Source organism: Rhinolophus ferrumequinum, chromosome 17 (genome assembly GCF_004115265.2).
Source record: "Rhinolophus ferrumequinum isolate MPI-CBG mRhiFer1 chromosome 17, mRhiFer1_v1.p, whole genome shotgun sequence".
In the NCBI taxonomy this organism is placed as follows: Eukaryota; Metazoa; Chordata; class Mammalia; order Chiroptera; family Rhinolophidae; genus Rhinolophus; species Rhinolophus ferrumequinum.
This window is the reverse complement of record NC_046300.1, coordinates 21,510,957-21,537,127: the sequence shown is the minus strand read 5'-3', so window position 1 is coordinate 21,537,127 and position 26,171 is coordinate 21,510,957. Positions and strand designations below refer to the sequence as shown.

The 26,171-nt window shown below is 35.8% G+C and overlaps 1 protein-coding gene across 6 annotated transcripts in view; it reads left to right on the top strand.

Annotated features, from left to right (window-relative positions):
• Positions 1-26,171, top strand: part of CMC1 (C-X9-C motif containing 1) — a 69,627-nt gene extending 43,456 nt beyond the window's left edge. For 5 of the 6 annotated variants that reach the window (XM_033131957.1, XM_033131959.1, XM_033131958.1 and 2 more), the window contains 2 exons: positions 22,100-22,190; positions 25,348-26,171. In XM_033131957.1, coding sequence (XP_032987848.1) covers positions 22,100-22,190; positions 25,348-25,468 — 212 coding nt within the window. In that variant the 3' untranslated portion in view covers positions 25,469-26,171. The remainder of the gene's footprint in view (positions 1-22,099; positions 22,191-25,347) is intronic. The other variant, XM_033131953.1, reaches the window with a different exon arrangement.

The following is a 26,171-nucleotide window of genomic DNA, read 5'->3' as shown; positions in this document are numbered from 1 at the left end:
GCTAAAAACAGCACAACATTTATTATCTCACCATTTCTATGGGTCAGGAATCCACATGATGTATCTGGGGCCTCTGCTTTAGTCTCTCACTCGTCTGCAGTTAAAGAGTCGGCTCAGGGTCTGCAGTCTCATCTGAAGCCTCACCCGGGGAAGGATCTGCTTCTAAGCTCACTCAGCACTTGTTGGCAGCATTTCCCCCATGGGATGTGTGCTGACAGTCTCAGTTCCTTGCTGCCTGTCGGCCAGAGGCCACCCTCCATTCCTTGCCACATGAGCCTCTCCCGCATGGCAATTTTCTTCATCAAAACCTGAAAGCTGGAAAGGTAATAAAGAACATCTGCTAACAAGACAGAAGTCATGATCTTTTGTAACCTAATCGTGGCAGTGATATCCCATCCACATTGTCATATGTTTGAATTAGAAGGAAATCGCTAGGGTTAGCCTACCTTCGTGGGGCTTGGTTTACACAAGGGCATGAATACCAGGTCACTGGGATCATTTGCGGCCATCCTAGAAGTGGCCTACCACAGTAGTTGCCTATCATACGTTGGTTTGCTCTGTGTTTGCATGTTTAAAAATTTAAAAATGTTTCCTCTGTATTTACTGTGATTCTTATAAAATCTTTTATTTGAATTTTAGCTTTGTCTATCCTATTTCTTTTAAATATGTAATGTATTTAGCACTGTTGTGGATTTGTTTTGGTCTTCAATTTGTATTTTTATCTCCTCTTTTATCTCTGTTTTACGAACTATTCCTTGAAGTCTAGCTTTCTTGAATTTATGTTTTCATTTAGTTGTTACACAGTGTGACATTTGAGATGAATCTTCTTTTCCTTAGGGTGTGTTTGCAGAGTTGCCCTGCTGTTTCTCTGGAAAACTGTGGGTGAATACTCTTTAACACTCCTGCCACCTTCTCTGATGTGTTTGTCCTCCCTTGTGGGCTGTTGTGTGAGGGCTGAGGAGTTCTCGTCCTTTCCTGAGGATGGGGGGCAAGGAGCACACTGGCCACTGCAGTGTTTTTGTTACATAGCCTTCGGGAAGGTTTCCTCTTTTCTTGTGGGGTTACCTTTGGGGTGTCCTCTCTGTTAAGTGTGGAGCCCTGAAAAATGGCGTACCTGGTGGCTCTTCTACCCCTGCTGAGCTCCTCTGAAGTTGGATAGAGGCTTTCTTCTGAGGGGTTTTGTTTTGTTTTATACTTGTCACTGTAATTTGGACACTGGTATTAAGATTGGTTTAGGTGTTCTGTCATGTTTCATTTTGTTGGACCACATGGAATTTATCTGTCATTCTGTTCTAACATTGGAAAGTTTTTTTTTAAAACCTAAATGCGGGAATTTGCATTTATCTCTGGGAAATTTCACCTTTGATTTTTTTTTTTTGGCCTGGTTGTCGTTATTGTTGAGATTATTTTGAATAAAGAAAGGGGGTCAACCCTCTCTTATACCTGTATATGCTAATCATGCCTTTAGTGATTTCCTATGAGTCTGTAATAGAAAGCGGAATTTTGTGGGAAGGTAAATGCAGTAGTTCCATTATTTTTGCATCTTTTAAATCTCATCCAGTTGTTTTCTTCCTCTTGTCTCTGGGGACAGATGATAAAAATAGTGTTCCGTATATGGGCTGAGGCTGGATGGAGTAGGTGATATTAGAGAAGGGAAGCTTTTTCTCTGAGCAAGCTACAAGAAGAGGGCCTGCTTTGGGAGAGATGACAGTGAAAATGGAAAGCATCGAAGGAAACATGAGCGGGACTTGGTGTTTGAAGAAATGACCACTGAAGAGAAGCATGTTGATGTCAAAAGTTTGATTAGAAGATATCCAGCTTTTAACCAAAATTTGCTTTGAGGTTTCTAATAGAGAGCATTACAACAAGGTTTTAAAACAAAACGTACACCTTTTACAAGTATTCTCTCTTTAACTTGAACATTCATCAGTTCTGTAAAATCTGTGTTTATTTTCTTTCTGAGACCTTTTATCTCTTGGATGTGTGATGAAATTTGAACTGTATGGATTTCAAGTAAGGGAAGAGAATAATTGTTATTTTTTGAGGAACCCATTTTAATTGGGTAAAATAAATGGGAAGTTAGTGATTTTTTTAAAAAGGCCTTTAAGATATTAATGCCCAGCTATGTAGAAAGTGCTGTCCCAGGATATGCCCATTAATAATACCTGTCAGTGCCAAGCGTGGGATAAATGAATTTATCAAAATAAATAAACAAATTTCATCGAAAAGAGTATATAGAACTGGCATTGCAATTATGAGAGCCTTGCTCAATTCTTATGTGTATGCAAAATAGAGATGTGCTTTTCCCCCTATTAATATGCTAATATTTCTGTAATTGTTTTATTTTATTACAGAATAGCTTTCTAATGTTGCAGATTATGTACTTAAAATAAATAGCAAAATTTGAGGATAGTGTTCCCTTTTGTCAGATGAAATAAATTCTTCTCTTCTACACTATAAGACAAGTAAACTTTTATTAATTTTCAGATTCCAAATGAATTTGGGAGAATTTTTCATAGGATTTTACAAAATAAATAAGATAAAAAACTTACATAGCTATGTGGACATTAGTGAGTACCAGAAACTAACTACTAAACTGCTTTTATTTCATAAATAAAAAGAAATAAAACTCTTTAATTGCAAGTTAAAAAGCTAATGGAAACTAAATTAAAATCAACATAAAACAATAGTAACAGAAAGCCTGAATTTGCTCATGCTGTTTCAGTCACTGAATTAAACACAGTATTTTAACATGGGATTCTTTAATCTTTTTTTCCCCATCTTTTCTTTAGGAAAAATGTTTATTCATTCACTTGCTTGCATAAAATAGAGGACTTAGGTTCTTAGCACACGCCAACAGGGTAACTTCTAGGTTTGTCATTCCAAAACATCAGCCAACACTCATGTTTCCCATTACTCAGGGAATTAGTTAGATTAGAAGTGAGGCTAGGTTAATTCACTAAACTTATTTCTTTATTCTTTCTTACCCAGGTAGAAGTTGCAGAGATGCTTAGTGTATGGTACTGATTTTTTAGAAAAACAAAACAAAGCAAAAGAATCTGTAGACTATTTTAATCTGACCTCATGTTTGCTTTAAAATTTTAAATCAAATTTTTTGTATTTGTCTTTTGTCTTTACTTCCATTTTAGTGACATCTGAAAATTAAGCCCTGTCTGATTCCCACAAGAGTGACTTAGTTGGCATTAATAGCGATGCCTTTGGTGGTTGGTGGAGTGGCCACATTTATTGTGTTTAAAAATCCAGTTCTGGAAATTTAATTGAATCTAAAGTTATTCTTCCTTCACGTCCATTTTCCTTATACAGATTTTTTGATGAGTCATGTGTGGAATTAGAAACTGAAGTATTTGTGTTATGCTGTCATTGGGAACTGATTCCTTCAGTTCAAGTTTTTCCCTAAAATTCTCCTCAGAGGGACCTACCTTGACAACCCTACGTAAAACGTAACCCGCTATCTCCACTCTCCCATAATCCTCCTTCCCTCTCTCTCCTTTTTCCTGTAACTTACCACATTCTAACATACTATACAATATTATGTTTCTTGTCTGTCTTTTCCTTTTGAAGAAGCTTCACAAGCACCACGATCCTGGTTTGTTTCACTCATTTATCCCAAATACCTAGAACAGGACCTGATATACAGAAATACTCATTAAATATTGAACAAAAGAATGAACTACAAATACGTTGTTTCAGTTGTTTTCCTACTGTTGTTGAGGATAAGAATTAGCATGTACTAGGCCAGTGGCTTTCAAAAATTCTTTTCATCTGGGCTATGGTAAGAAATATTTTAAAGTACAGTATATACATATGTATGTATTTTTGTGTATATATGCATTTATATAGATGAAATGCACAGTATCCTTTGATATTTCCTATTCTTTTTCATTTTTAAAAACAAATGCTGTTTGCGGTCTGAATTTTCATGATCCACGAAAGAGTTGCAGGCTGTAGTTTGCATTAGACAATAGATAAACCACAAACTTTTTTTTTTAATGTAAATAACATCTGGTTTTCCCTTTGTCTTATGTGACTGGAAATGTTTTAATTCAGATTGATCTGTGAGAGTACATGCAACATTTATTTTTCAAGTTTCTATATCTATTGGCTACTGTTACGAGAAACTGATTCTTTTAAAAACTACGGAACAGTTTTTTCATAAAAATGACCTTAATTTGTAATATGCAGTTTCTCTTGAATGTGGTTTTTTTCCTTCAGTTTGAGTTCATTTGTTTCTGAAGGAGGAAGAGCTTCCCAATATACGGGAAGAAGTAATTAGGAGACAGAAATGGAACTGCAGTGGAGTTAAAAGGCAGCCATAAGATTCATTTTGAGATCTGAATAAAATCCAGGACTAAGTGGGTTGGGAACAGATTGTTAGAAATCTGAATTCATCTCTTCCCCCCCAGCTGTTATAAGACTTAACAGGCCAGGAATTATGCATATGTTCAATTAACTAGAATGTGATAGATCTCTCCCATGAAAAATGTTGAGACTCTTTAAATGGTGGGTTGATTACTATTGTGACCATATAATATTTTATACTAATAACTGAAGACCTAGGAAATAACTTCTTTCTATTTGACATAAAAAAATATGATGATTCTCCAGTTTTAAAGTTTGTACATTTTGAGAGAGCTCTTTTTAGCTTAATGTCAGCAAAGCAGCTGCTATTTGAATTTACTTTGTAAAACACTGAATTATTCATTTCCATAAACAAAACTTCCTTAGTAATTATTTAGCATTAATTTATTTCTCTTTATTTCAATCAACCTTGTTGACATTCTATTTTAAAATTAATAATACTCTGTGGAACCTAGCAAATAAGAGTCTGGCAGCCACATTCTCTACTTCTATTCTTATGACAGAAAAATTTCAAATCTTTTTTTGTTTTTATATTTTAAATATTTTGTGTTTTAATTTAATTTTTATTATTTTAGTGAAAGTTAGTAATAAAATATAGAACAAAAGTAAAATTCTTATTTAGCACTATCTAGTAAGTAGCTTTTTAAGACACCAAGCCCCATAGTTTTGACCTGTTAGATTTTGCCATAATGCTTTATGCATGAGTATATGTAATTAACAACTGTTATATTGGATTCTGGCAATGTAAAATTATTAGAAATATTTAAAATAATTGTTCATTTCGTCATCTGTACTCACAGGTTGATTATTAGACTGTTTAGTAGGGGAGTGGAAAGTAAAGATCGTTGTTTTACATTTCTTGGAATTCTTCCATCCATCTTTGCAAATGTAGGAAGAGTCCTTTAAATTTTGTGCTGCCTTTCTAGTAGCCTGTGATGAGCCTTCAGTCTCATATTAGTCCTCACATATGTTCTCCTTGAGCAATCAGTCTTTCACTGCCATGTGCTATTTGTCATTTTTCAATAATTGCTGTTTTATTTTGTATTGTTTAATGTTAAGTGTGTCATTTCTTTGATGCTCCATTGGAGACTTCTTGAGGGCAGCAGACAAACTATTTGTTAGCCTACTAAATGTCTGGTAATTTAATAGGTGAAGAAAAGAAACCGCTTTATTTTATAAATAGCATCCATTCAGATGAAACAGTCTTCTTACCGCAAATGCCTCTTTGAACATATATTTAGAGACGTAGCAACTGGTACATAAGACATTCAGCGTGGGTTTGAAGGAATTGTAAACTTTTAGTTAAGTGCCCGCTCTGATTCTCTGTTGTTGGTTTCTGAAAGGAAATAAATGTACAACATCCATCATGGCTGACATTGCCTCACAGGATGAAGCAATGGAAAGCATGAGGCCTATGGAATTAGGGATTGGGGAGTTAGAGTTGGGAACTTCTCCATTTAACTCCTCTGCTTCTACAGCTACCATGCTGCGTAATTATGAGACTTACACTTTAGTAGTTGTCAAGTGAGTGATAGCTGTTTTTGAAGGAATAACCACATGTGCATAACTATTCTAAAGTGGAAGTGTTCAAGAAACCCTTTCAACCTAATGTCACAGACCATCAGCCTTCAGCTGGGGAGCCATTATGCAGACGGATTTTGTTTTCTCTTCTTTGCAGTGTCTTGAAAAACAAAGTTAGCTAAACTATTTAAAATTGAGAGATTTTTACATAAAACAAAAATTGCAGCTTTATAAAAATATGAATCCTCACATCTGTAATGCTGTGTTTCCATTTCTGCAAGGCAAACAATTATCTGGGATAAAGTAACAGCTGTACCTTTAAACATGGGGCATGTGCACTGGTTTGTTTGTCTTTGTGCTTGTACTATGTATATATATATATATTTATATATATACATACCACACATATACACACGTAATGTATATATTAAATATATATTATGTATATTGTACATCCATAGACATAATAATGTATTGTATATAGTAATATATTATACACAGTATAATAGGTATTGTATATAATACATATTATCCATTTATACATATTATGTAATTTATACACATACAATATATAATAATGTATTTATTAAAGAAATATTTCTCTGATGATAGGCTTTAGTCACAAGTAAGAAAATCAAACTGAGATATTGTTCAAGAAAAATAGGATGGAGTCTTTCATAAAAGTAAGGAATATTCCCGTAGCTAACATGCAAATAGCCCACCTTCCAAGTTGCCTGGGCAGCCCCAGCCTTACATTCTACAAGTCTAGAAAAAGTCATATCTTAACAAATTTTAATTTTCATGACCTTAGTTATGGTCTATAACTAACTTCTATGGCTGTTTCTCACAGGCTATCAATTTTGGAAATCTATATTTTTCAGGTTAATTTGCATAATTCTTGGCTCCTCATATTTTTTTCTATAAAGTGATATATCTAAGACACCAGAAAACATACATCTAAGGTAAGTAACACCTACGAATTATTTAGTACAGAGTAGTAAACTACTTTGTGAAATTGAAAAATAATATATAAAGAATATGTATTTCATATATTTTACATGTGATTTATACCCTTACAGTATTTTGCATATTATAATGCACAATGTATATAATAAATATATATAATGCACAATGTTTGGCACACACTAAGGCCTCTCTAAATTATATTATTATTTTCAATATTAATACATAGTACACTTAGCTGTGATTTTTATTTCTTAAATACATTATTTAAAATTTGAAACATTTCTGTCCTTTTCTTCGGAATTATTGAGTTTGCTAGCAAGCAAAACAATACTTGCTATTCATTTAATCCAATAAATAATTTAGCTTTATTCTTCTCCATTTTAAATTTAAAGGGCATTAAGTCATGAAAGAGGAGGAAAATCTATATCATGTTCTCTTTAGTAGTAAGAGTTACAAATTTGTAAGCATTTTGCCGTTTTAGGATTTACTGATTTTTACCCTGCTCAGCAAGGATGGGTCAGTGTCTCCTGCTTTTTCTGGAAAAGCCATATAGAAATTATTTTATTGTTTTAAAACTGTGCATGCTTTTTGGAGGTGGTGATGGTAGAAAGTATGATCTAAAAAGAACCATTCCTTTGTCCATCTTATAAATATCTGTGCGTGAAATAAGACTCATTTCTGAGAATAATCAATGTTTAATAAAATTGTATTCCTAACTAGTTGAGCTGATAAATAGTAAGGTTTGTTTTAAAGAAGTCAAGTTTGTTTTATGTCAATTTTCTGTTTGCCCTGTATAAGATATGTTTAATTACTTTATTCCATCTCTGTGTTCAAATTAATCAGAATCTGCTACATATTGGTGCTCAAATTAGAATAATTCTTTAATCAACTGTGTTATCCATGCCATAGTAGACCAGAATAGAAAAGCTACTCTTGGCATATTGAAGATGCGTGCATTTTATTTTCTATTGTAATTTAAAAGTAAAATCAGAAATATTGATTTCTACTTGACTGGAGAGATGATTTAGTTTGAATATCAGTCTGATCTTAATCAGGTGAGAATTAATTGAGTTGGAGATATTAGATATTCAGTGATGTTAACTGAACCATGATCAATCTAGAGAGAAGCTTTCTTTTGTACTATGTTGGAATTATCAAATAGCTCATGCACGACTATGTAAAATAATCTTTTCATGTTCATCTTTCTACCTTCTTGTCTCTTTATGTGCACCACTAAATTCATTCTGTACACAGACTAATCTTTAAAGTAGCAAGCTAATAAATCTCAATTTAATAGGAAATTAAAAGCATAATAATTTAGTCATAAAATGCTATTATTGTCAGAATTTTATAATGATATATTTTCTAGTGCCTAATTTTAAAACCAAGTGATTAAAACCTTTGCTTTTCAACTATACCTGGGATTTAAAAAAAAAAGAAATCTTAGGGTTTTTTTTCATATTCAACATTGCAAGAATAAAATGAGCAATACAGAATTATTTTAATCTTTATTTCCAGAAATATAAATAGAGTCTGTAGCATTATATTGGTCTGAAATGTGGCATGGGCTTTTCATTTATTTTAAGAGTGTGATAGCAATATCATAAGTGTTGTGAAAATATAAATGGTGAGATAACACCTCCATAGGACTTGGCTCTTAAGTAGTAAAATTGTAAAGTCTTTAAATAAACTGCAGCCAGAACTGAAAGGATCGATTTGCCTTGTTAACTAGGGGTACTACATGTATTAAATGTCTAATTAAATTTAGCATAACATGTCTTTTATTTTCTCTTTTTTTCTCTTTAAATCTGAGAAATTGGAGCTGTTTATAATCAAGGTAATATTGTCAGATTTCTTCTGTTTTGGCAGTTGGTGTGACCATGTTAAATGAAAAGAAAGCCAATAGTGTGACTTCTGATGGGGTCATTTCACCTTGGAGCAATGCATTTCACCTGGCCTGGGCTAGTGGGAGCAGTAGGATCACTGTAGTTGTGTATTTTGCAGAAAGGAGTGTCCATATTTGTATTTGAGGACAATTAGCATTGAATGAAATTAACCATATATGCAGAGATATCCCTAGAGCTTGATGAGTGGAGTGTTCTTAGTGAGATGTGTGTGTGGAGGGGGTTCCCCCCAGTTGCTGCTAAGCAGCAATTCAGGGAAAAGGGCTTGTTCTAGGGGGAAAAAATCAAGAGATGACTTTTTCATTTTGCTCCCCAAAGCCAAACCTCCTCTTATCTGGACCTCACTCCTCTCCCATCCGCCACCCAAGGCTATTACTTTCTTTAAATTTTTACAAAATTACATTTTGTAAAGTTGACACATGTACAGACTACCAAAATACAGTCAAACATGTTTCTTCAATTGCTGCCCCCAGGTCCCCATTTTCCGTCTCTGAGACAACCACAGTCACCTGTTTCTTATCTTCTTCCACAGCTATTTGTGCTGATGTGTGTGTATTCGACACAGAAATGGTAACGTACTCTACTATGCTCATCTACTTCTTGCTGTTTTCAGTCTTTAAGTCTTGAAGATCATTCTCTGTCAGTGTACTTTCTGTTTTGGTGGCTGCATAGTATTCTGTGGTATAGAATTTCTACTTTGGTTGTTGGTGTGCCTGTTAGGTTAAAAGAAAGCTGACAAGTGGCTTTTAATGGTGTGAAAGGCTACATTTTACTTACATAAAAATATTCTTTGCTTCAGCTAAGAGAAGACAGGGTGAGGAGTGGCTGCAAATACGTCATTCTCTTAATGATTCCCTACAAGTGATTTTTAGTGTGTATATATCTATGTATGTGTGTGTGTGTATATATATATATATATGCATATATATATATTTAAAGAAAGACACAGCCATAGTTATTTTTATATTTGAATTGTCTATTTGTTTGGATTTGAAGAACTTAGCATCTTTATGGATGCTGTTTTTTCTTTTAAGGGAGATGCTGTCTCAAGTTCTTTTTTGGGGAAAGCAAAGTGTTAAATACATAAGTAAATTTGCAAACCAGCAGATGATGAGGAGGGTGACGAGCTTTCTTCAGTAGTCTGGACACCACATCCAACAAGGAGAAAGGAACAGCGTTTACACTGGCTCTGAACCAGGGGAAGGAAGCAACAGGAATGTTATTTCCTATAGTGTTTGATGAGGAGGAAGCATTAGACTTACTCTAGTTTTTTTCAGGCTATAAATCCCCCACCCCAACACACACACACACACACACACACACACACACACGGGGGAACTGGCTACCTTATGAGATAAGGAATTTTCTCTCACCACAAGTGTTTCGACAGTGAGATGGATTATGAAGGACTTTCTGAATTGAGTAAGCGTTTAGATTAAGTGACCTCTAAGGTTCTTCCCACTCTAACCATTTCCATCCCAGAAGTCCCAAACAAGGCAGCTCATTCTTTCCTGGACCCTTCTTGAGTGATTATTAATGCTCACTGTTGGCTTATACTCATCCCTAGAATAGGCTGTAAATCACTTGCAAGAATGAAAAACTACAGCCGGTTAGTTTATTGCTTATATTACTTGCATTATTAAAAGCATGGTTCTTACTTTTTTGTGAACGTACTTGTTGTTAGGGATGGGGGCACATCACCCTCCAGGAGATGGCAAGGAAGACCAGAATGTTCCATGTTCAGATGTGCCAGTTTCTGAATAGGTCTTTTAACTTTGGAGGCTGTGGGGGAAGGAAAGAGGGAACGTGTAACAAAAATGTATGGTGTAAACCCTACTCGTTCACTTACATTTTTCTTGCTTTGTCACTTTCTAAATCTTCCACCTAGTCACTATTAATGATATTCATGGATTCTATTATCCGGGGAGACTTAAAGCATCTTTTACATGTGGTCTTTCACAAAAGATGGTTGATTTGGTGCTTTCCTTGGCTGTACTCGCTTGGGCTAATGTCTACCTTTCAAATCTGGTAGCACCTAAAATCTGAAACTTAAAATTTAGCATTTCATTATATACTGCTTGGAGGAGTATATACACACTTTCTCATGTGTAAAATCCCTATTTGAAATATTAAAATATATTTTATAGTAATTCTGGAAAACGGGTGTGGAACCAGGGAATGAAGTATCTGATGTTATTTTATTTCAGAGGATTTGCTAAGTAGCAGAAAATCAGATGAATAAGCTGTAGCTTATTTTTTCCTGTGGGAGTGATAGGATGTGTAGAACCACCCCTGCCTGCTCACTTTCCAGGTCTCCGTTGTGACTCATGTAATATTAATTGACCTGGGTTAAGTCTCTTCTGTGGGCAGGGAAATTTCTGCTAAATGTGGAAGTTTTTCCTGTGTTCTCATTGTGGAAGGGAGTAAGTGGGAATCAAAAGTAGTTACAAGTTTTTTTCCAGAATTATAAAGGCCAGTTCTAGGCCAGTCTGTGCCACACTGTGTGATCTTGGAAATGTGATGTAACCTACATAAAACTCAGTTTCCTCATCTAACGAATTGATGATAACAATAGTGCTTATCTGATAGTGTTTTTGTAGAATTCACGTGAGCTAATAAACATAAAATACTCAGTATAGTTCTTGGTACTACATAAAAAATACTCAGTATAGTTCTTGGTACTACATAATAAATACTCAGAATATTTTAGTTGCCATTGTCATTTTGTTCTTATTGCTGTTAATATTAACCTTTAAATACCTTGCAAAAAAATTACAAAGTTACATGGCAAAATGGAAAACCAAAAACAGTTTTTTTGAAATAAGACAGTTTTTTTTTTTTTTTTAATGGACAAATGAGTTAAGAACTATTAGACCAAGGGTGTCCAAACGTTTTTCAACGGTTTTCACCAAGGGCCATATGCGGTAAAACACACAAACAGCCGGCCACTCACTCGAGGTGAAGTACGTATTGCCTCACCTGGTTTATTTAAGTCAACTAAGTATATTTTTGGAATTCGCTGCGGGCCAATTAACAATGGATTGCGGACCTCAGTTGACCTGTGGGCCGCAGTTTTGACACCTCTGATTTAGACCCTGCTCAAAATGAATATATCATTGCCCTCTGGTTGCCGTAAGTAGAAATCATCTCTGTTCCAAATGCTGCCTACTAAGTGCTCCTTGTCGGGGTCACATTTTATTCCCATGAAGTTTATATTCTAGTAAATAGGGATAATGAATCTGTGTATCCTGCTCACACGTTTTAATTTCTGTTAAGCCTCAAAATTTTATGTATTGTTATTTTGGGTTTTTTTTTGTTTTTTTAATTGGGGAATATTGGGGAACAGTATGTTTCTCCAGGTCCCATCAGCTCCAAGTCGTTGTCCTTCAATCTAGTTGTGGAGGGCGCAGCTCAGCTCCAAGTCCAGTTGCCGTTTTCAGTCTTTAGTTGCAGGGGGCACAGCCCTCCATCCCATGCGGGAATCAAACCAGTAACCTTGTTGTTGAGAGCCCGCGCTCTAACCAACTGAGCCATCCAGCCGCCCCAAAATTTTATGTATTGTTTTTGGGCAAAGTCTGAATCAACCCTGCTTAAACTCAAGAAATTATAAAAACAGCGTCAAAAATTTAGATCTGTGTCAAAGAAATTAGATAACACTGTATGCCACGGGAAACATTATTTAATAGCACCATATTTACAAATATACGGATGAGTTAAATCAACTCAAGCTTACTAGAAATTCAGAATTATAAATTTGACATTCATTGAATTTATTTATTTATTCAGCTATTTGTTGAATACCAGCTAAGCTGGTCAAGTTTATGAAATGATTATTTATACGTACTTTTTATTTCCTTACATATTTTATTTTGATTAGGTATTTTCATAGGCTTAAAAAGGATCAATGGCAAGAAATACATGCCCTAAGGAAAGATAAGAAAGATTACTGAGCCTAAAATAATCATAAATTTCAAATCATGAAGCAATAGCCAACTCATCACTATCTGCCAAACTGACAATATCTAGGGCTGCATTGTTTAGTATGGTAGCCACCAGCCATATGGGGCTATTTAATTAAATTAAAGTTAATTAAAATGAAAAATTCAGTTCTTCAGTTGTAGTAGCCACATTTCAAGTGGCTAATGGCTGCACTATTGGAAAGTACAGAGTATATTTCCATCATTGCAGAGAGTTTTGTTGGACAATAGAAATATAATATGAGCCATAGTTATCATTTTTAGTGTTTAGCAGCTGCATTTTAAAAATGTGAAGTTAATTTTAAAAGGTAAAGTAAATTCCAATATTACGTTTTATTTAATCTATAATACTCTATGCAAGATATTATCTTTTCGACTTGCAATCAATATGAAAATTATTGAGATATTTTGCATTACTTTTTTCATCCTGAGCTTTCAAAATGCAGCATGTATTTTATACTTACAACATGCCGCAGTTCAGACTAACACATTTCAGGTGCTCAGTAGGCACACATGCCCAGTGGCTACCGTATTGCACAGTGCCAGGCGTAAAGGGTTACAAACCCAAGTTGATCAAGCGAAGGCACAACTATTTGGTAATATTATGGAATTCCTTCTGTGTCTGCCACTATATTACAAATACATTGGAGTAAGGAACCATATTTTGTACTTAATGCACACTTGGGTAGAGAAATAACTGTCCTAGAGAATTGAAAAGAAAAGCGATGTTTAATGCATCAGCAATAGGAGCAAGGATTTTTTTTGTTGTGTTCTAATCTTTTCCCTGGTATTATATGAATCAAAGACGTTTCTAGACAGCATTATGACTTAAAATCTTAACATAAAAATTAATAGGTGATTTTCATTACTCATTTTAGTTGATGTCTCAGCAGCAGTTGACAGTAATGACTACTACTTCTTTAACCCAAACTATCAGAAAAGGTAGTCATCTGATGAATGCCTTTTATTTATTTATTTTTACAGTTTAACATCGTATTAAAAAAAATTTACAGAACAGAGGAACAGTGACTTCAGTGTTTTTCATTAGAATAGAACATAGCAAGCCCAAATTTTTATTCCTTGTTTTGAAAGTTTTATGCTTGATCTGGTCAGTGTCCTTTGAATGCAACTGTCATTCATGAACCTGAAACATACCTATCTTGTCACTGGCTTCAGATTTCAAATACATCTCTAGTAGGTTCTAATTTACCATTAATCCTGGTTCTTCCTGTACTTACATCCTTAAAACGCAGTATTTTTGAAACCATTGATGGCTACTAATTTTGTTGAAAAGGATGGCCATCCTTTTTTGCTCCATAATTTTAAAACATTCTTATTTTTAGCCTGATACATACTATAAATACAGTTTTTTTCTAATCATCTTTATTGATATACTGCCATATATCCTTGAGCACAATGCGATAGTACAAACTCTTGTTACATAATGCTGCATGAAAAGTCCCTCCTGTTGAATGATGGGATGAATAGACCACATTTCTTTTCTGCCTTCAAAATATGTATTTATCAGTACCTGACTTTGAGAAAGTTCATCTTGGATATTATCATCTGAAGATTCATAGCCTGTGATTATGCTTATACAGTCAATTCCATCATCATTAGAATCTAGAGTACTGTTAGTTTCTTTGCATTCATCTGATTCATCTAATACCGTGTTTTCCCGAAAATAAGACCTAGCCTGACCATCAGCTCTAATGCGTCTTTTGGAGCAAAAATTAACATAAGACCCAGTCTTATTTTAATATGAGACCAGGTATAATATAATATAATGTAATGTAATATAATATAAAAGACCGGGTCTTATATTAATTTTTGCTCCAAAAGACACATTAGACCTGATAGTCTGGCTAGGTCTTATTTTCGGGTAAACACAGTAATTGTGAAACATCTTTTTGTCAATTTTGTTTTTCTATATAGGCAGTGTATTAGTATATTCTTGCTATTGTGATAAATTATACAAATTTAGTAGCTTAAAACAACACAAAGTTATTGTATTGCAGTTCTGTAGTTCAGAAGTATAACATAAATTTTACTAGATTAAAATCAAGATGTTGGAAGAGCTTCATTCCTTTCTGAAGGCTCTGTGGGAAAGTCTGTTTCTTTGCCTTTTTCAGCTTTTAGAGGCCTGTTTTACCTCAAGCAGCTACAGCAAAAATACCATAAACGGGATGGTTAACAAATAACAGAACTACAATTCTGGAGGCTGGTAGTTCTAGATCAGAGTGCTAGCATGGTTGGGTTCTGGTGAGAGACCTCTTTTGGGTGGCCCACTGCTGACTTCTTGCTTTCTTACCTGGTGGAGAGTGGAGAGAGGAAGCAAGCACTCCTGCTTCTTAGAAGGACACTAATCCCGTTAATGAGCGCCCCACCCTCATGACTATCTAATCCTAGTGACCTCCCTGTAAAGGCCCTCCCTCCTAATACCATCACATGGCGCGAAGTGGGAGGCACTGGGGTTTTTGGGGACACAGACATTCAGTTCATACCAAGGCCCCCCATTTTTGGCAGGTGTTCCCCTTTCACCATCTTTAAAGCCAACAAGCTAACTGACCTTGCTTCTGTTATCACATCACTTTCTCTTGCTTTTTTGTTTCGTCTCCCTCTTCTACCTTTAAGCTTCCTTGTGATTACTTTGGGCCCAGCCAGGTGGGCCCAAAGTAATCTCCTTTTTTTAAAGTCAAGCTGGTTAGCAACCTTGATTCCCATTTGCCATGTAACCTAACATATTCACAGGTTCGGACTTGAACATCTTCGGGGGCTATTATTCTAAGTAAAACAATTGGAAAGTGAAAAAAAAATTTTCGAATCTCAACTGTGTTCAAGGAAAGCAAAAAAGCCCCCAAAATAAAAAGACCGCTTTTATATATTCATGAATAATGCCGTGATACATTAGGCGACATTATAAGGAAACTGATGTAGTAATGAAGATTTATTTCACTGTTGCATCGTTTTTCTAGGTGGTTCCATCATTTCGTTTTCTTCTTATTCTAGTCATTTTTAGTATAGTTGAGAATAATTGGTAAATCATCAGGAATAATTGCTAGGATGTTACAGTAAAACATTTCAAGATGTAGGAAAAATAAGTTCATTAAGAGTCTATGTTGTATCTTAACTTTATACAAAGATCCAATGAACCTGTATGATAATGGCAAGATAGATTGTTTTATTGTTACAAAATATGTTGATTGGGGGGGGACGGCCTCTAAGAAAGGGGAACAGTCATGAAATACCATCCTTACAATAGTTGGAATGACTCATAAAAGAAACTCGAAAAATGAAATTGGGTCCAGTGGACACTGGTCATGTAGTGAGGGTCATTCTCTCGTGACGTCTGTGATGCCACACAGTCCTCCCTCTTTCCCGTCCCCTCTCTCTCAGCTCGATGCTTAAATGTTGGTATTCCTCAACCATCGCCCAGGGGCCTCTTGTTTTCATTATTTTTACTAAACTACTACTATCAAAATGGTTATCTTCAGACTTGCTTTAGCCCTGTGTGCCTAACTGCCTTCTGGATGACTCTCCTTGCATGTTTCACAGGCCCCCTAGCTGAACATGTCTCAAAGTCGTCACCTTTATCCCATCTCCCTCCACCGACTCCCACCAAAACAGGACAACATCATATGCGCCTTGTATGCTGTTCTTTTTCAGGTGTTTTTTAAGTTGTCAAACTGCAACAAGAAATTCAGGAGTTATCCTTGACTCCTTCATCTTTTTCCCTCATAACCAGTTATACCCCAAGTCTTGTCAAGTTTCACCTTTAGTCATCTACTTCTCTCCATTCTCACTTCCTCTGTCCTTTTATCTCCTTGCCATCTTTTATTTGGATTATTGTACTAACTTCCTAACCGTTATCCTGTTATTTCCACTTCTGCCTCCCCTGCCTACTCTTCTAATTCTCTGAAGAAAATCTGATTGTGTCAAGCCACTATTTAAAACCCTTCTGAAGGTTTCCATTGCTCCTAGAAGAAAGCCTAGTCATTTTCACATTGCCTGCCAGTCATAGTTGGTGCATGCCTTTCCTTCTCCACCTCCCATTCACCAGACGTACACATGTGCACACACACACACCCGCATGCATGCACGCACAACCCAAGTAACCTGAAATATTCCAGCTCCTCTGAATTAGTCTGTGTAATATGCACTTCCTGTTCACCTCCAGACGTTCCCCTGTACTCTTCCCTTTGTCTAGAACATTCTTCCTTCTCTTTCACTAGCTCAGTATAGCTCATAGCTTAAAAGTCCTTCTCCTGAAAAGTTTCTCTTGAATAGGTTTGGAGTTCCAATTCTTTGCGTCCATGCACCCTCCCTTCCCTTCCTCTATCAGAGCAAAGGTTAAACTCTACTGTTAGCTCTTTTTAATTGTCTGTCTTCTCAGGGACTATTGTTAGCTCCTACAGGACAGAAACCCTCTGTCTTATTCAGCATGGAAACCCCAGAACTTAGCACAGTGCTAGCTAGGTTCGTAGCAAGTACTTTGAAAATGTTTGTTGAATGAATGAATGAATGAATATTTTATGAGCCTATAGATAAGCACTGAAAGAATATATTAAAAATTTAAAATTTTAATTGATTGAATCAGTTAATACTTTTGAAGCCTGAATTAACTCATTGGATAGTGTCTTTTACATAGTAAATACAAGTGTTAGCTGTTATTATTGTTGTTATTGTGAAGGCAGGAATGTAAGTGATTTGTTTTCTTTTCATTTTAGTTTGGTAAACATGAAAAAAATGAAATATTTATAATTGCATTTCTTCTTTAACTTTAAGGTGACGGTATGATTCGGTGATTTCCCCTCTGCAATATTGTAGATTTAACTTTGGAAATAGAAACATTTTTTAAGGTGTGAGTGTAATGAAGAAGCCACCGTTTCAGTGTAGGTGTCTTGTAAAGGATGCTATTATTTCTACATGTTATGTTTTTTTTTTTTTCCATTTGAATGATTAATTTTATAAATCCCTTGAAAATTTGTCTATGGAATTCTGTTGTTACAATGTTGGCAAATACTCACACATACACTTTTTTTCAACTAAACTGAACTTTTCCTAATTAGCTTCTCACCCAACCTGGAATTCTTTATAATATTTGGCTTTATTTCTAGGTTGGATTGGATTGATTTCTTTCCAGAAGTCAAACTCCTGCGATCACTGACTCAAAGCTTATCGAGAGAACTAGCTTCGTTACTAAATTTTATAAACGAATGTACATGGAGTCAGAACTGTTTAGAAAATCTTTCACATGAACTTCATGAAATACCATTCATGCTGTCAGTTATGCAGAATAATGTGCGTTGTGGCTTAGTGGCCTTGGTTTCCTTCAGCTGAACAGTCATTAGAAGGAAGAAGACAAACTACTGCCTTCATTGTCTCTGCCTTGGTCCAGGCCTGCCTTTGAACCTGGTGAGCTCAGAACTGAGCGTGACTTCCTGTGGTCTTCAGGCACTTTTTACTTCACAGCTTCCAGAAGGGACGATGATTACTGAGAGCAACACAGCACTTAGGCGTTGTCTCCAGGGAATGGACATCAGACTGTTCACTACGGAAGTCTTCACTTAAATGATAGCTTTTCCTGAGAAATATTCGTTTTGGACTTAAATTTATGTTACAGGTTTAAAACTGCAGACACCTTTGTCTGAAGAAAAGTATTACAAAGTCGGCACGTACCTAGACCCTCCCCAAATTGTATTGTTTTCAGTTTTATATTAATAACTGGTCAAAAGATCTTTTTTACATTGTATAAGTACATCTCTGTTTTTATTCTTATCCAGTTCTATAGAAGTAAACAGTTTTAGGCTTAAGATTTCCAGTTGTAGAGTTGATGACATATTCTGAATTTACGGTGATTTTAAAATCTGCTCTACTCTGTGTCATTAATAAGCAAGACCTCTGAACTCTTTTTTATTTAGATTAAATTGAAGTTCTAGATTTAAAGGTGAAATCAGTAAGATTATGGTGTAATCATGGCAATATTACACACAGCTTGTATATTAAAATTGGAAATTATATTGGTATCCAAATATATCTGTGTATTTTGTAATGTTGGAAAAATAGGTACTTTATAAATACTGATTAAAGAAAAGTACTGGAAAGTTAGAAATAAGTGCTATGTCTCAAGGTTGTGTAAAAGTTTATAAGCTTAGGATTCAAAAAATATAAATTAGTGGAGATATAAATGGAGTGGTTCTAGTCAGAGACATGAAACATTAAGGGATTATTTCTTTTAATTTGGTATGTTTTTAAAGTGTCATCTTTCATCGAATGTTTTAGTTTTAACTGGATGACTGCATTTTCAAAATAACATGTTGTTTGAAACTTAGTACTAAATGAAACAGGTAAACAAACGATCAAGTGCCCAGTATTTCTCTTTCCATGCATAGTTGCACCATACTTATCCTTGGTTTAATTAAGATACCTTATTATTGGGGGTTATTTAAATATTAAAATATATTCAAAAGTTCCATAAATTAAATGAGCTAAAAACAATTCCAAACCATTTATTTCTCTTACTGCTTTTATACAGAGGCTCCCCAAAAGTATTTTTCTTATATAAACTTGAAATTATATAGATTACTTGTACTTAATTACAATATGATTATTGTGCCATTTACCTTAAAGTTAGGAGAAGACTGTATCTCTTTCTGTTTTTCCATATGTACTTGACTCAAATTTTATTAATTCTTTCTAAAGAATATTTTTACCAATAGTTTATTATGTGATATTAAGTGGTTTCTTTCAGAAAAATGAGGGTTTACAAAAGAAAGATGGACTCTCATGTTCTTGATATTTTAAAGACAAAAAGTCTTGAATACTGTCTGTAAGCACATTTCTTTAAATTTTGGAATAACTTTTAATAATCTCTCAACTGTCACTGTTTATTGATACTCATTTGCATTACCTTAAGATATACTTAAGTGAATGAACTTTTATTTTCATAGGCTTTAATGGTAATTAAAATTAAATTACTTATTTACAGGTGTCTAGGCCCTTCAACATTTAACATAACATCGAAAAAAGCAATTTAGGTTGGATTTGTTTCAGAGTAACAATTAGAGATCAGTGGGCAGCACTGGCATCATCATTGTTACATGAATATGTACTAATGTGGTATGAAAGAAAGGGCCTCATTAAAACCTTGTTGCTAAACAAGTGACAGAAACCTTACAAGCAGCTGGAGGCTTCAGGCCAGTCACCATTATTCCTGAAGAGATTTGGACAAGTGTGAAAATATATAGACTGTCCCTTTATTGTGATCAGAACACATAGATGCTAACTTGCATCAGATCCTACTAAAGACATTTCTATTTCTGTCAGGCACGACGACTATTAAAAGAATGCTATGGCTAAGCATTCTTTTGTGAACTTTTCAAGTGTGAAATACTGGCTTTGTTAAATTCAGAAAGTGGACTTTTGATAGTAGCCATGGTGTGTGTGTTTTCCAGAAAAGGACAAGGGGTGGGTCAGCTAACATACTTCATTAGGCAAATTCATGATGGTAATGATCTTTCTTCTAGACGGTAGCTGAGTGAACTGGTCTGGTGTAGGTCTGTGAGGTTTCGGTAAGGGTAAGGTGGTACCGGGGATCAGCCCGCGGTTCGTCACCACAGCTCTCATGGCATTTCCCTTCAAAATCTCTTGGCCAGATGTCATCACTTCTGGATTAACTTGATGCACATATTCCCTTTGAATATTGCTAATGTCTTAATTTTAATTTGGGATCATAATCCTTGCTTCTAGAAAGGTAGATTTTAATATGCTATAAGTAAAATCCTTAACATGTAGGACTGCTAGTGACGTTCCAGAATGAAAGTTTTGCTAGCCAGTGGCCACCCCTCAGGATCTCATGATAATGAGATGATTATACGTCGGCTTTGCCTTCTTGAGTTGTAGGGCACAAAAGAAATTCCCAGGTCTGATTTGGCCCAGGTGTCCAGCGCATCTCTATAGAGAGGAACAAGAATAGGTTCAGGGATCAGAGAGCAAATGGTGGGACTGCTGAGACTAGTGAGCAGGAGCTAAAGGCGGCTAATCCTGTGAGTCTGTGGAGTGGAGTATTACATGTCACTTGTAATTTAAAGTGATCATGCATATTATCTGAATTAAAAATCATTTTCTGCATCTATTGTTTTTGTTCCTTTTCTACCACTTACCCTTCAAAGTATGCTGTGGTACTGCAGGCAGACACACATATCTATGCTGTAGGAATCTCGTCCCAGTAAAGCCCCTCTACTGAGTTTTTTTATCTATTTTAACAAATCTCAATCTTTTCCAGTTTGTGCTTTGAACATAGTTTTGTTATATATGATGTGTCTTCCTGGAGACTCCTGAAATGACTGCTTGCTTGTAAAATAATTGTGAATTATGTATTCCTTAGTAACTGGAAGGGTAACACATTATTCAAGAAAAGAGGGAAATCTTGATAATTGTGTATTAAAGGAGTTATTCAGAAAATGTTCTTTTTTTTTGCCTACTGTTTCTTTGTGAGGATAATACTGTAATTTAAGATCTGATATGGTAATGGTCTGTTGCTTACAGCAGATTGGAGGTGGCAAAGCCTGGAACTAGAGCAGCCAGTGGTCAGGAAAGGACCAGGGTAGTTCAGGAGAGTGGCTGTAAAAGGTGGGGAGCACAGCACACACTGTCCTGTGGAAAGAATAAAGGAGGACTGAGTGACCCCAAACAGACATAAGACGAATCAGCAAGTGGCCCAGCTGTGGGTGGGTTATATAGAACCAGGTTTTTCTGGGTTGGTGGTCCTGAGAAGGCAGGATACCAGAGGGTCCAGACAGTTTAAAAGGCAAACTACCAGAATGGAAATTTTACAGAAAGCCATTTGAATTTTCTGGAGCATCTAAGAATTGACTTGGGATTGGAGTGAGAGCCCTGTTATCAGAAGTTAAGGTACCATGGTGGCAAGATTGACTTCAAGAAAGGAGGTGCCTTGGTGCCACTAGGAGGCATGCAGAGACTGGACACCAAATGCTCCAGTCTGGAAACAGCCCCCCTTTTATTCTTCTTACTCATTTCTTCTAGAATATACTCTTTATTAGGAATCATACTTATTCTTTACATCCCATCTGTCTCCATGAAGCCTCCTGGCTCTATCTCAGAGGTCCTCTCTCTCTCTCTTTTCAAATCTCATTCTTTATTTCTAAAAAGTAAACAACACTCACCTTATTCTGCCTTAATTATTATGTATGTGTCTTTCGTGGAGCCTGTGCTGTGTGTCAAGCATGATCTAGGTAATAGATGTTAAAAATGAATATTTCAGAGCTGTCAGAAATTGTATTGATGTAAATGACAAGTCATTTTTTTTTCTTTTCAAATTTTTTATTTCAGATTTTACCAAATGTTGCAAGGACTCTGGGATCCTCATGGTAGTAAAATGCCGGAAAGAAAATACTGCATTGAAAGAGTGTCTAACAGCTTAGTAAGTAGTTACCTCAGTGTTTGTGCTTCTCCCGTGTATGTGTGTAATATATGTATTAGGTAACAGTATGTTTTTTAACTCATTCAGTGTAATGCATTCTGTGCTTCCCCACACCAAATCCGTCATATTGTTAGCTGAGTCTAAAATTTCAATTTGTTAAAGATTATTCTAAAAAAAGCAGCTTAACATGTTTATGAAGGATCTTTTCAACTTATGTGGGTCAGCATTGTATCTCATTAAAAATATGAGGTCAGCAAACAAAAACATATGATTTTCCATGTGATTTAACCAATTCCTTTTTATAAACAAGTTGATCTGTAGAATATATTATCAGTAGATTTATATTTATGTCTTCTAATGGAAAGTAATTAGACTAGCTCTAAGACCTTTGCCAGCCTTGTGATTTTTTTTCAAATCCGTATAATTTAACTCCTAGGAAACCTACAATAAATCAAATGAAGGACGCAAAGATCAATTTAGATTTTGAAGTTAGTTAAATTTTAAAATAATTCTTAAATATCATGTTCACCGATACTTTGTTGTAGTTCTTTGAATCTTAAAGTAAAAATATGCAAATTTTTTTAATGTAGGCGCTTTCTGTTGCCTCTCCCCACCTGTTTTAGCACCCTCATTACTGACAGTATGCAGAATACTTCTGTAAATGGTGTTAGTTGACGGTTGTAATTGAAATCTTGGTAAGCCCTTATTTCCTTCTGTACTCTGCTACCCCAGCCTGTGAAGCATATGTATTGGTATGGTTTGATACTTCTCAGGGAATTAGATAAGAAGCAGTGATTATCTGAATTTTGTATTTTTGTTTTCCTTTTGATAATAATGTACACATAAATTTATAGACTTTTTTAGAATGCTGTAGTTGGAAGACTTTAGAGATTATTTAAACTAATCTCCACATGAGGAAGGAGATGAGAAAACACACTCTAGGTCCAAATGATTTTTTCTCAAGTTGATAGTAAATAATAATAATTCTGATAGCAGCCCTTATTTATGGGCCAGAACCTGCCCTAGGCGTTCTACCGTAAAGGAAGAAGGCTTCATTCTGGGACTTCCTATTTTTTCAGTTCTTTTCCCTAGTGCTACCAGGAGATGTTTAATGAATAAAGAAGCCTCTTAAACTTCTGTGACTGACTTTGTTAAATTTTCTTTAATATATTAAGAATTTTTACACCTTGGTTTCAGTCATCATAGTAACTTAAGTTATTCTTATTTGACATACTGTCCCTCCCTCTCGACAGGGCAGGACTAGGGCAGCGTTGACAGGAGCACCGGCTGTGCAAAACGCAACCTAAGCTTAACTCTGGATGAGCCAGAGTGTCGCTAGCCCGGCGACCTTGGGCAGGTTCCTCACTATAAGATGTGATCATTATTCCTCATGGAGTGATTGTGAGGTACTATATGTAAACACACTACCGCAGTGCTGGCACATAGTAGGTATCCCGTAAGTGTTAGCACGTTTTTGATTGTATTTTGTTATTTGTTAGCTTTTGTTGTCTAAGTATTAATCATTTGAATATCCTTCCATCTCTCACCCCTAGAAGTAGGAGAGAATAACACTTTCTAGTCCATTCTGTGGAGGGGGGGCAAACAGGAGGGAGGATCTACTTCTGTGTTTAGAGGAGAGAGAAGCAGTGAAGGAAACAGGGATGTGCCATTTGCTGAAAGTAAACAGAGAGTTAGGTAGGAAGAATTTTATTTGCCCTTAAGTCTTAACATTCTCCAAGAAATAGTCTGTTTTCATCCTTGAATATGAAAGTGCTCTGCTTTGTTTACTGTTGACGTTCCGTAACATGACTGTAACCACCATGCTGTCCCATCTCTTCAGAGTGGCATCTTGAAGTGTTAATGGTTTGTGTGCTTTTGTTTCTACTTGTCTCATCTTCCTTCCTTCATTCAATAAACTGCAATCTGACTTCTGTCCTAAGTCCACTGAAACTACTCTTCCTAGAGATTCTAGTGGGGTCCTGGTAGCCAAATAGAGCATCTTTTCAGTCCTTTCTTTTACTTGACCTCCCTCTCTCTGGAAGTCCCTTCAAGTTCCCTTCTACCTGGCTTCCCTTATAATGCTCTTTTCCTGTTTCCCAATGCCTCTTCCTACCTCTCAGCCTTTTCTTCCTTAACTTATTCCTTAAAATTGGTTCTCTGGTTCTCGTCTCATTCTTAAATCAGAAAACTCACTTTGCACCCATTCATTCAGTGACTTCCTATAGGTCATGACATTTTTCTGCTTCTTTCTTCAGGCCTCAAACTGAACTCAGCTCCTTTTACTCTACCTGCCTCATGTATCTTTGTGAATTATTCCATTGTCTAGAATCTTCTTGTCTCCTGACTCCAATTGGTTGTTTCCTGTTGATTTCATTTCCTAAATCTTCCTCAACAACTGCTCCTCCTTTGGTCTAGGCCCTTGTCATTCCTTCTCTGGATTATTGTAATAGTTTATTTATTGGAAAGCCTGCCTTTAATCTTGTTGCCCCCTTTTAACCTATGTGCCATATGCTGCCAGATTCATCTAAGACCAAAAAACCGATCATACAATGGCCCCACTGTCTTCGGAATAGATTTTAACTTCTTAGTACGGCATAAATGGACCATCATGATTTGATTTGTGCCCATTTCAGCTTCATCTCACGTCTTTTTTGTGTGTGCATAGTCGGCTATAGCTGCACCAAGTTACTTGCAGTTCTTGGTGCCTCATCTATGTGCCTTCTTATAGGGACTTCTGTTGGTCCTTCAAAGTGCATCTCAGGCATTTCCCTGTGCCATCTCCCTTTCCCCACTTCTTCCATGTTTCCATGGTGCACTGGGCCATACCTCTACTAGCACTTCGTCTACTTAACTGTAATGCAGTCTTTACTTGTCTGCTCTCTAACACCAGGGGCTCTTTGAAGGTAGGTACTGTGTTTCTCATTGCTCTGTCCTGGGATAGTGCTACTCAAAAAAGAACCATTAGGTCTTTTTATTTTTTCCTTTTCTTTAGCTAGTTTCGTAGTCTAATGTTTATGATGAATTTGTGACCATTACTAAAAATCTACTTCTAAAGATTGTACCTGATGAACTGGATGTCTGAATGTTATTAAAGTAAGCTTATGTTAACCACTTGCAAAGTGATTCGCTTTAAAAGATATCCATTTCTTTCTTGTAGTTATAATGATCCCGCCTTTTATGAGGAATGCAAAATGGAATACCTGAAGGAAAGGGAAGAATTCAGAAAAACTGGAATTCCTACCAAGAAAAGGCTACAAAAGCTCCCAACAAGCATGTAGGCAAATATTCACATGATAGATACTCAGTAATTCTTTTCGTGGAAATCACAATTACCTAAAACAATGGACTCAAGGAAGTTTGTTTGCTTTCTCCTAAATTATGGAAATATTAATTTTATCTGAAATAAAGATTTTTTTAAAAAAAATTTAAAGTTTATTAAATGGGATAGGAGTAAATAGTGAAGTGGGACATGGTTTGCCTGGTCATTATGGATTTTTCATAAATTTTTCCACAGCTATAGTTCTGTAACAGTGATACTGTTTCTTAGGGTTCCGTATGGGTCTTATATTACTCTATCCATGTATAGACTAATGGCTAATCATGGGTCCAGAAGTAACTAAAGGAAAGCAGGAATGGACATGCTTAGCGGGGTTAATAACTAGGCACTACAGAAGAATGGTTATGAGCCAGAATCCTTCCTGGTTCTCTTCTTACTGGCTGTGCAACTGCAGAAATAAATGCTAGTTACTGTGAGGAGGAACTGAGTATTGTAGGTAAATAGAGTATGCAGGGCAGTGCGTCAGACACTGGTAAATGCTCTTTAATGGTTGTCGTTATTTAGTACTGAAGGCTTATTTGGAGATACCAGGTCTGACGGTTATGTTGCGATCTTGTTGCAATGATGTTGCTAACCTCTTTTGATATCAGAGGGATTATTCATTATGAATTTGTACCAACTGGCAAACAGTTAACCAAGTTTAC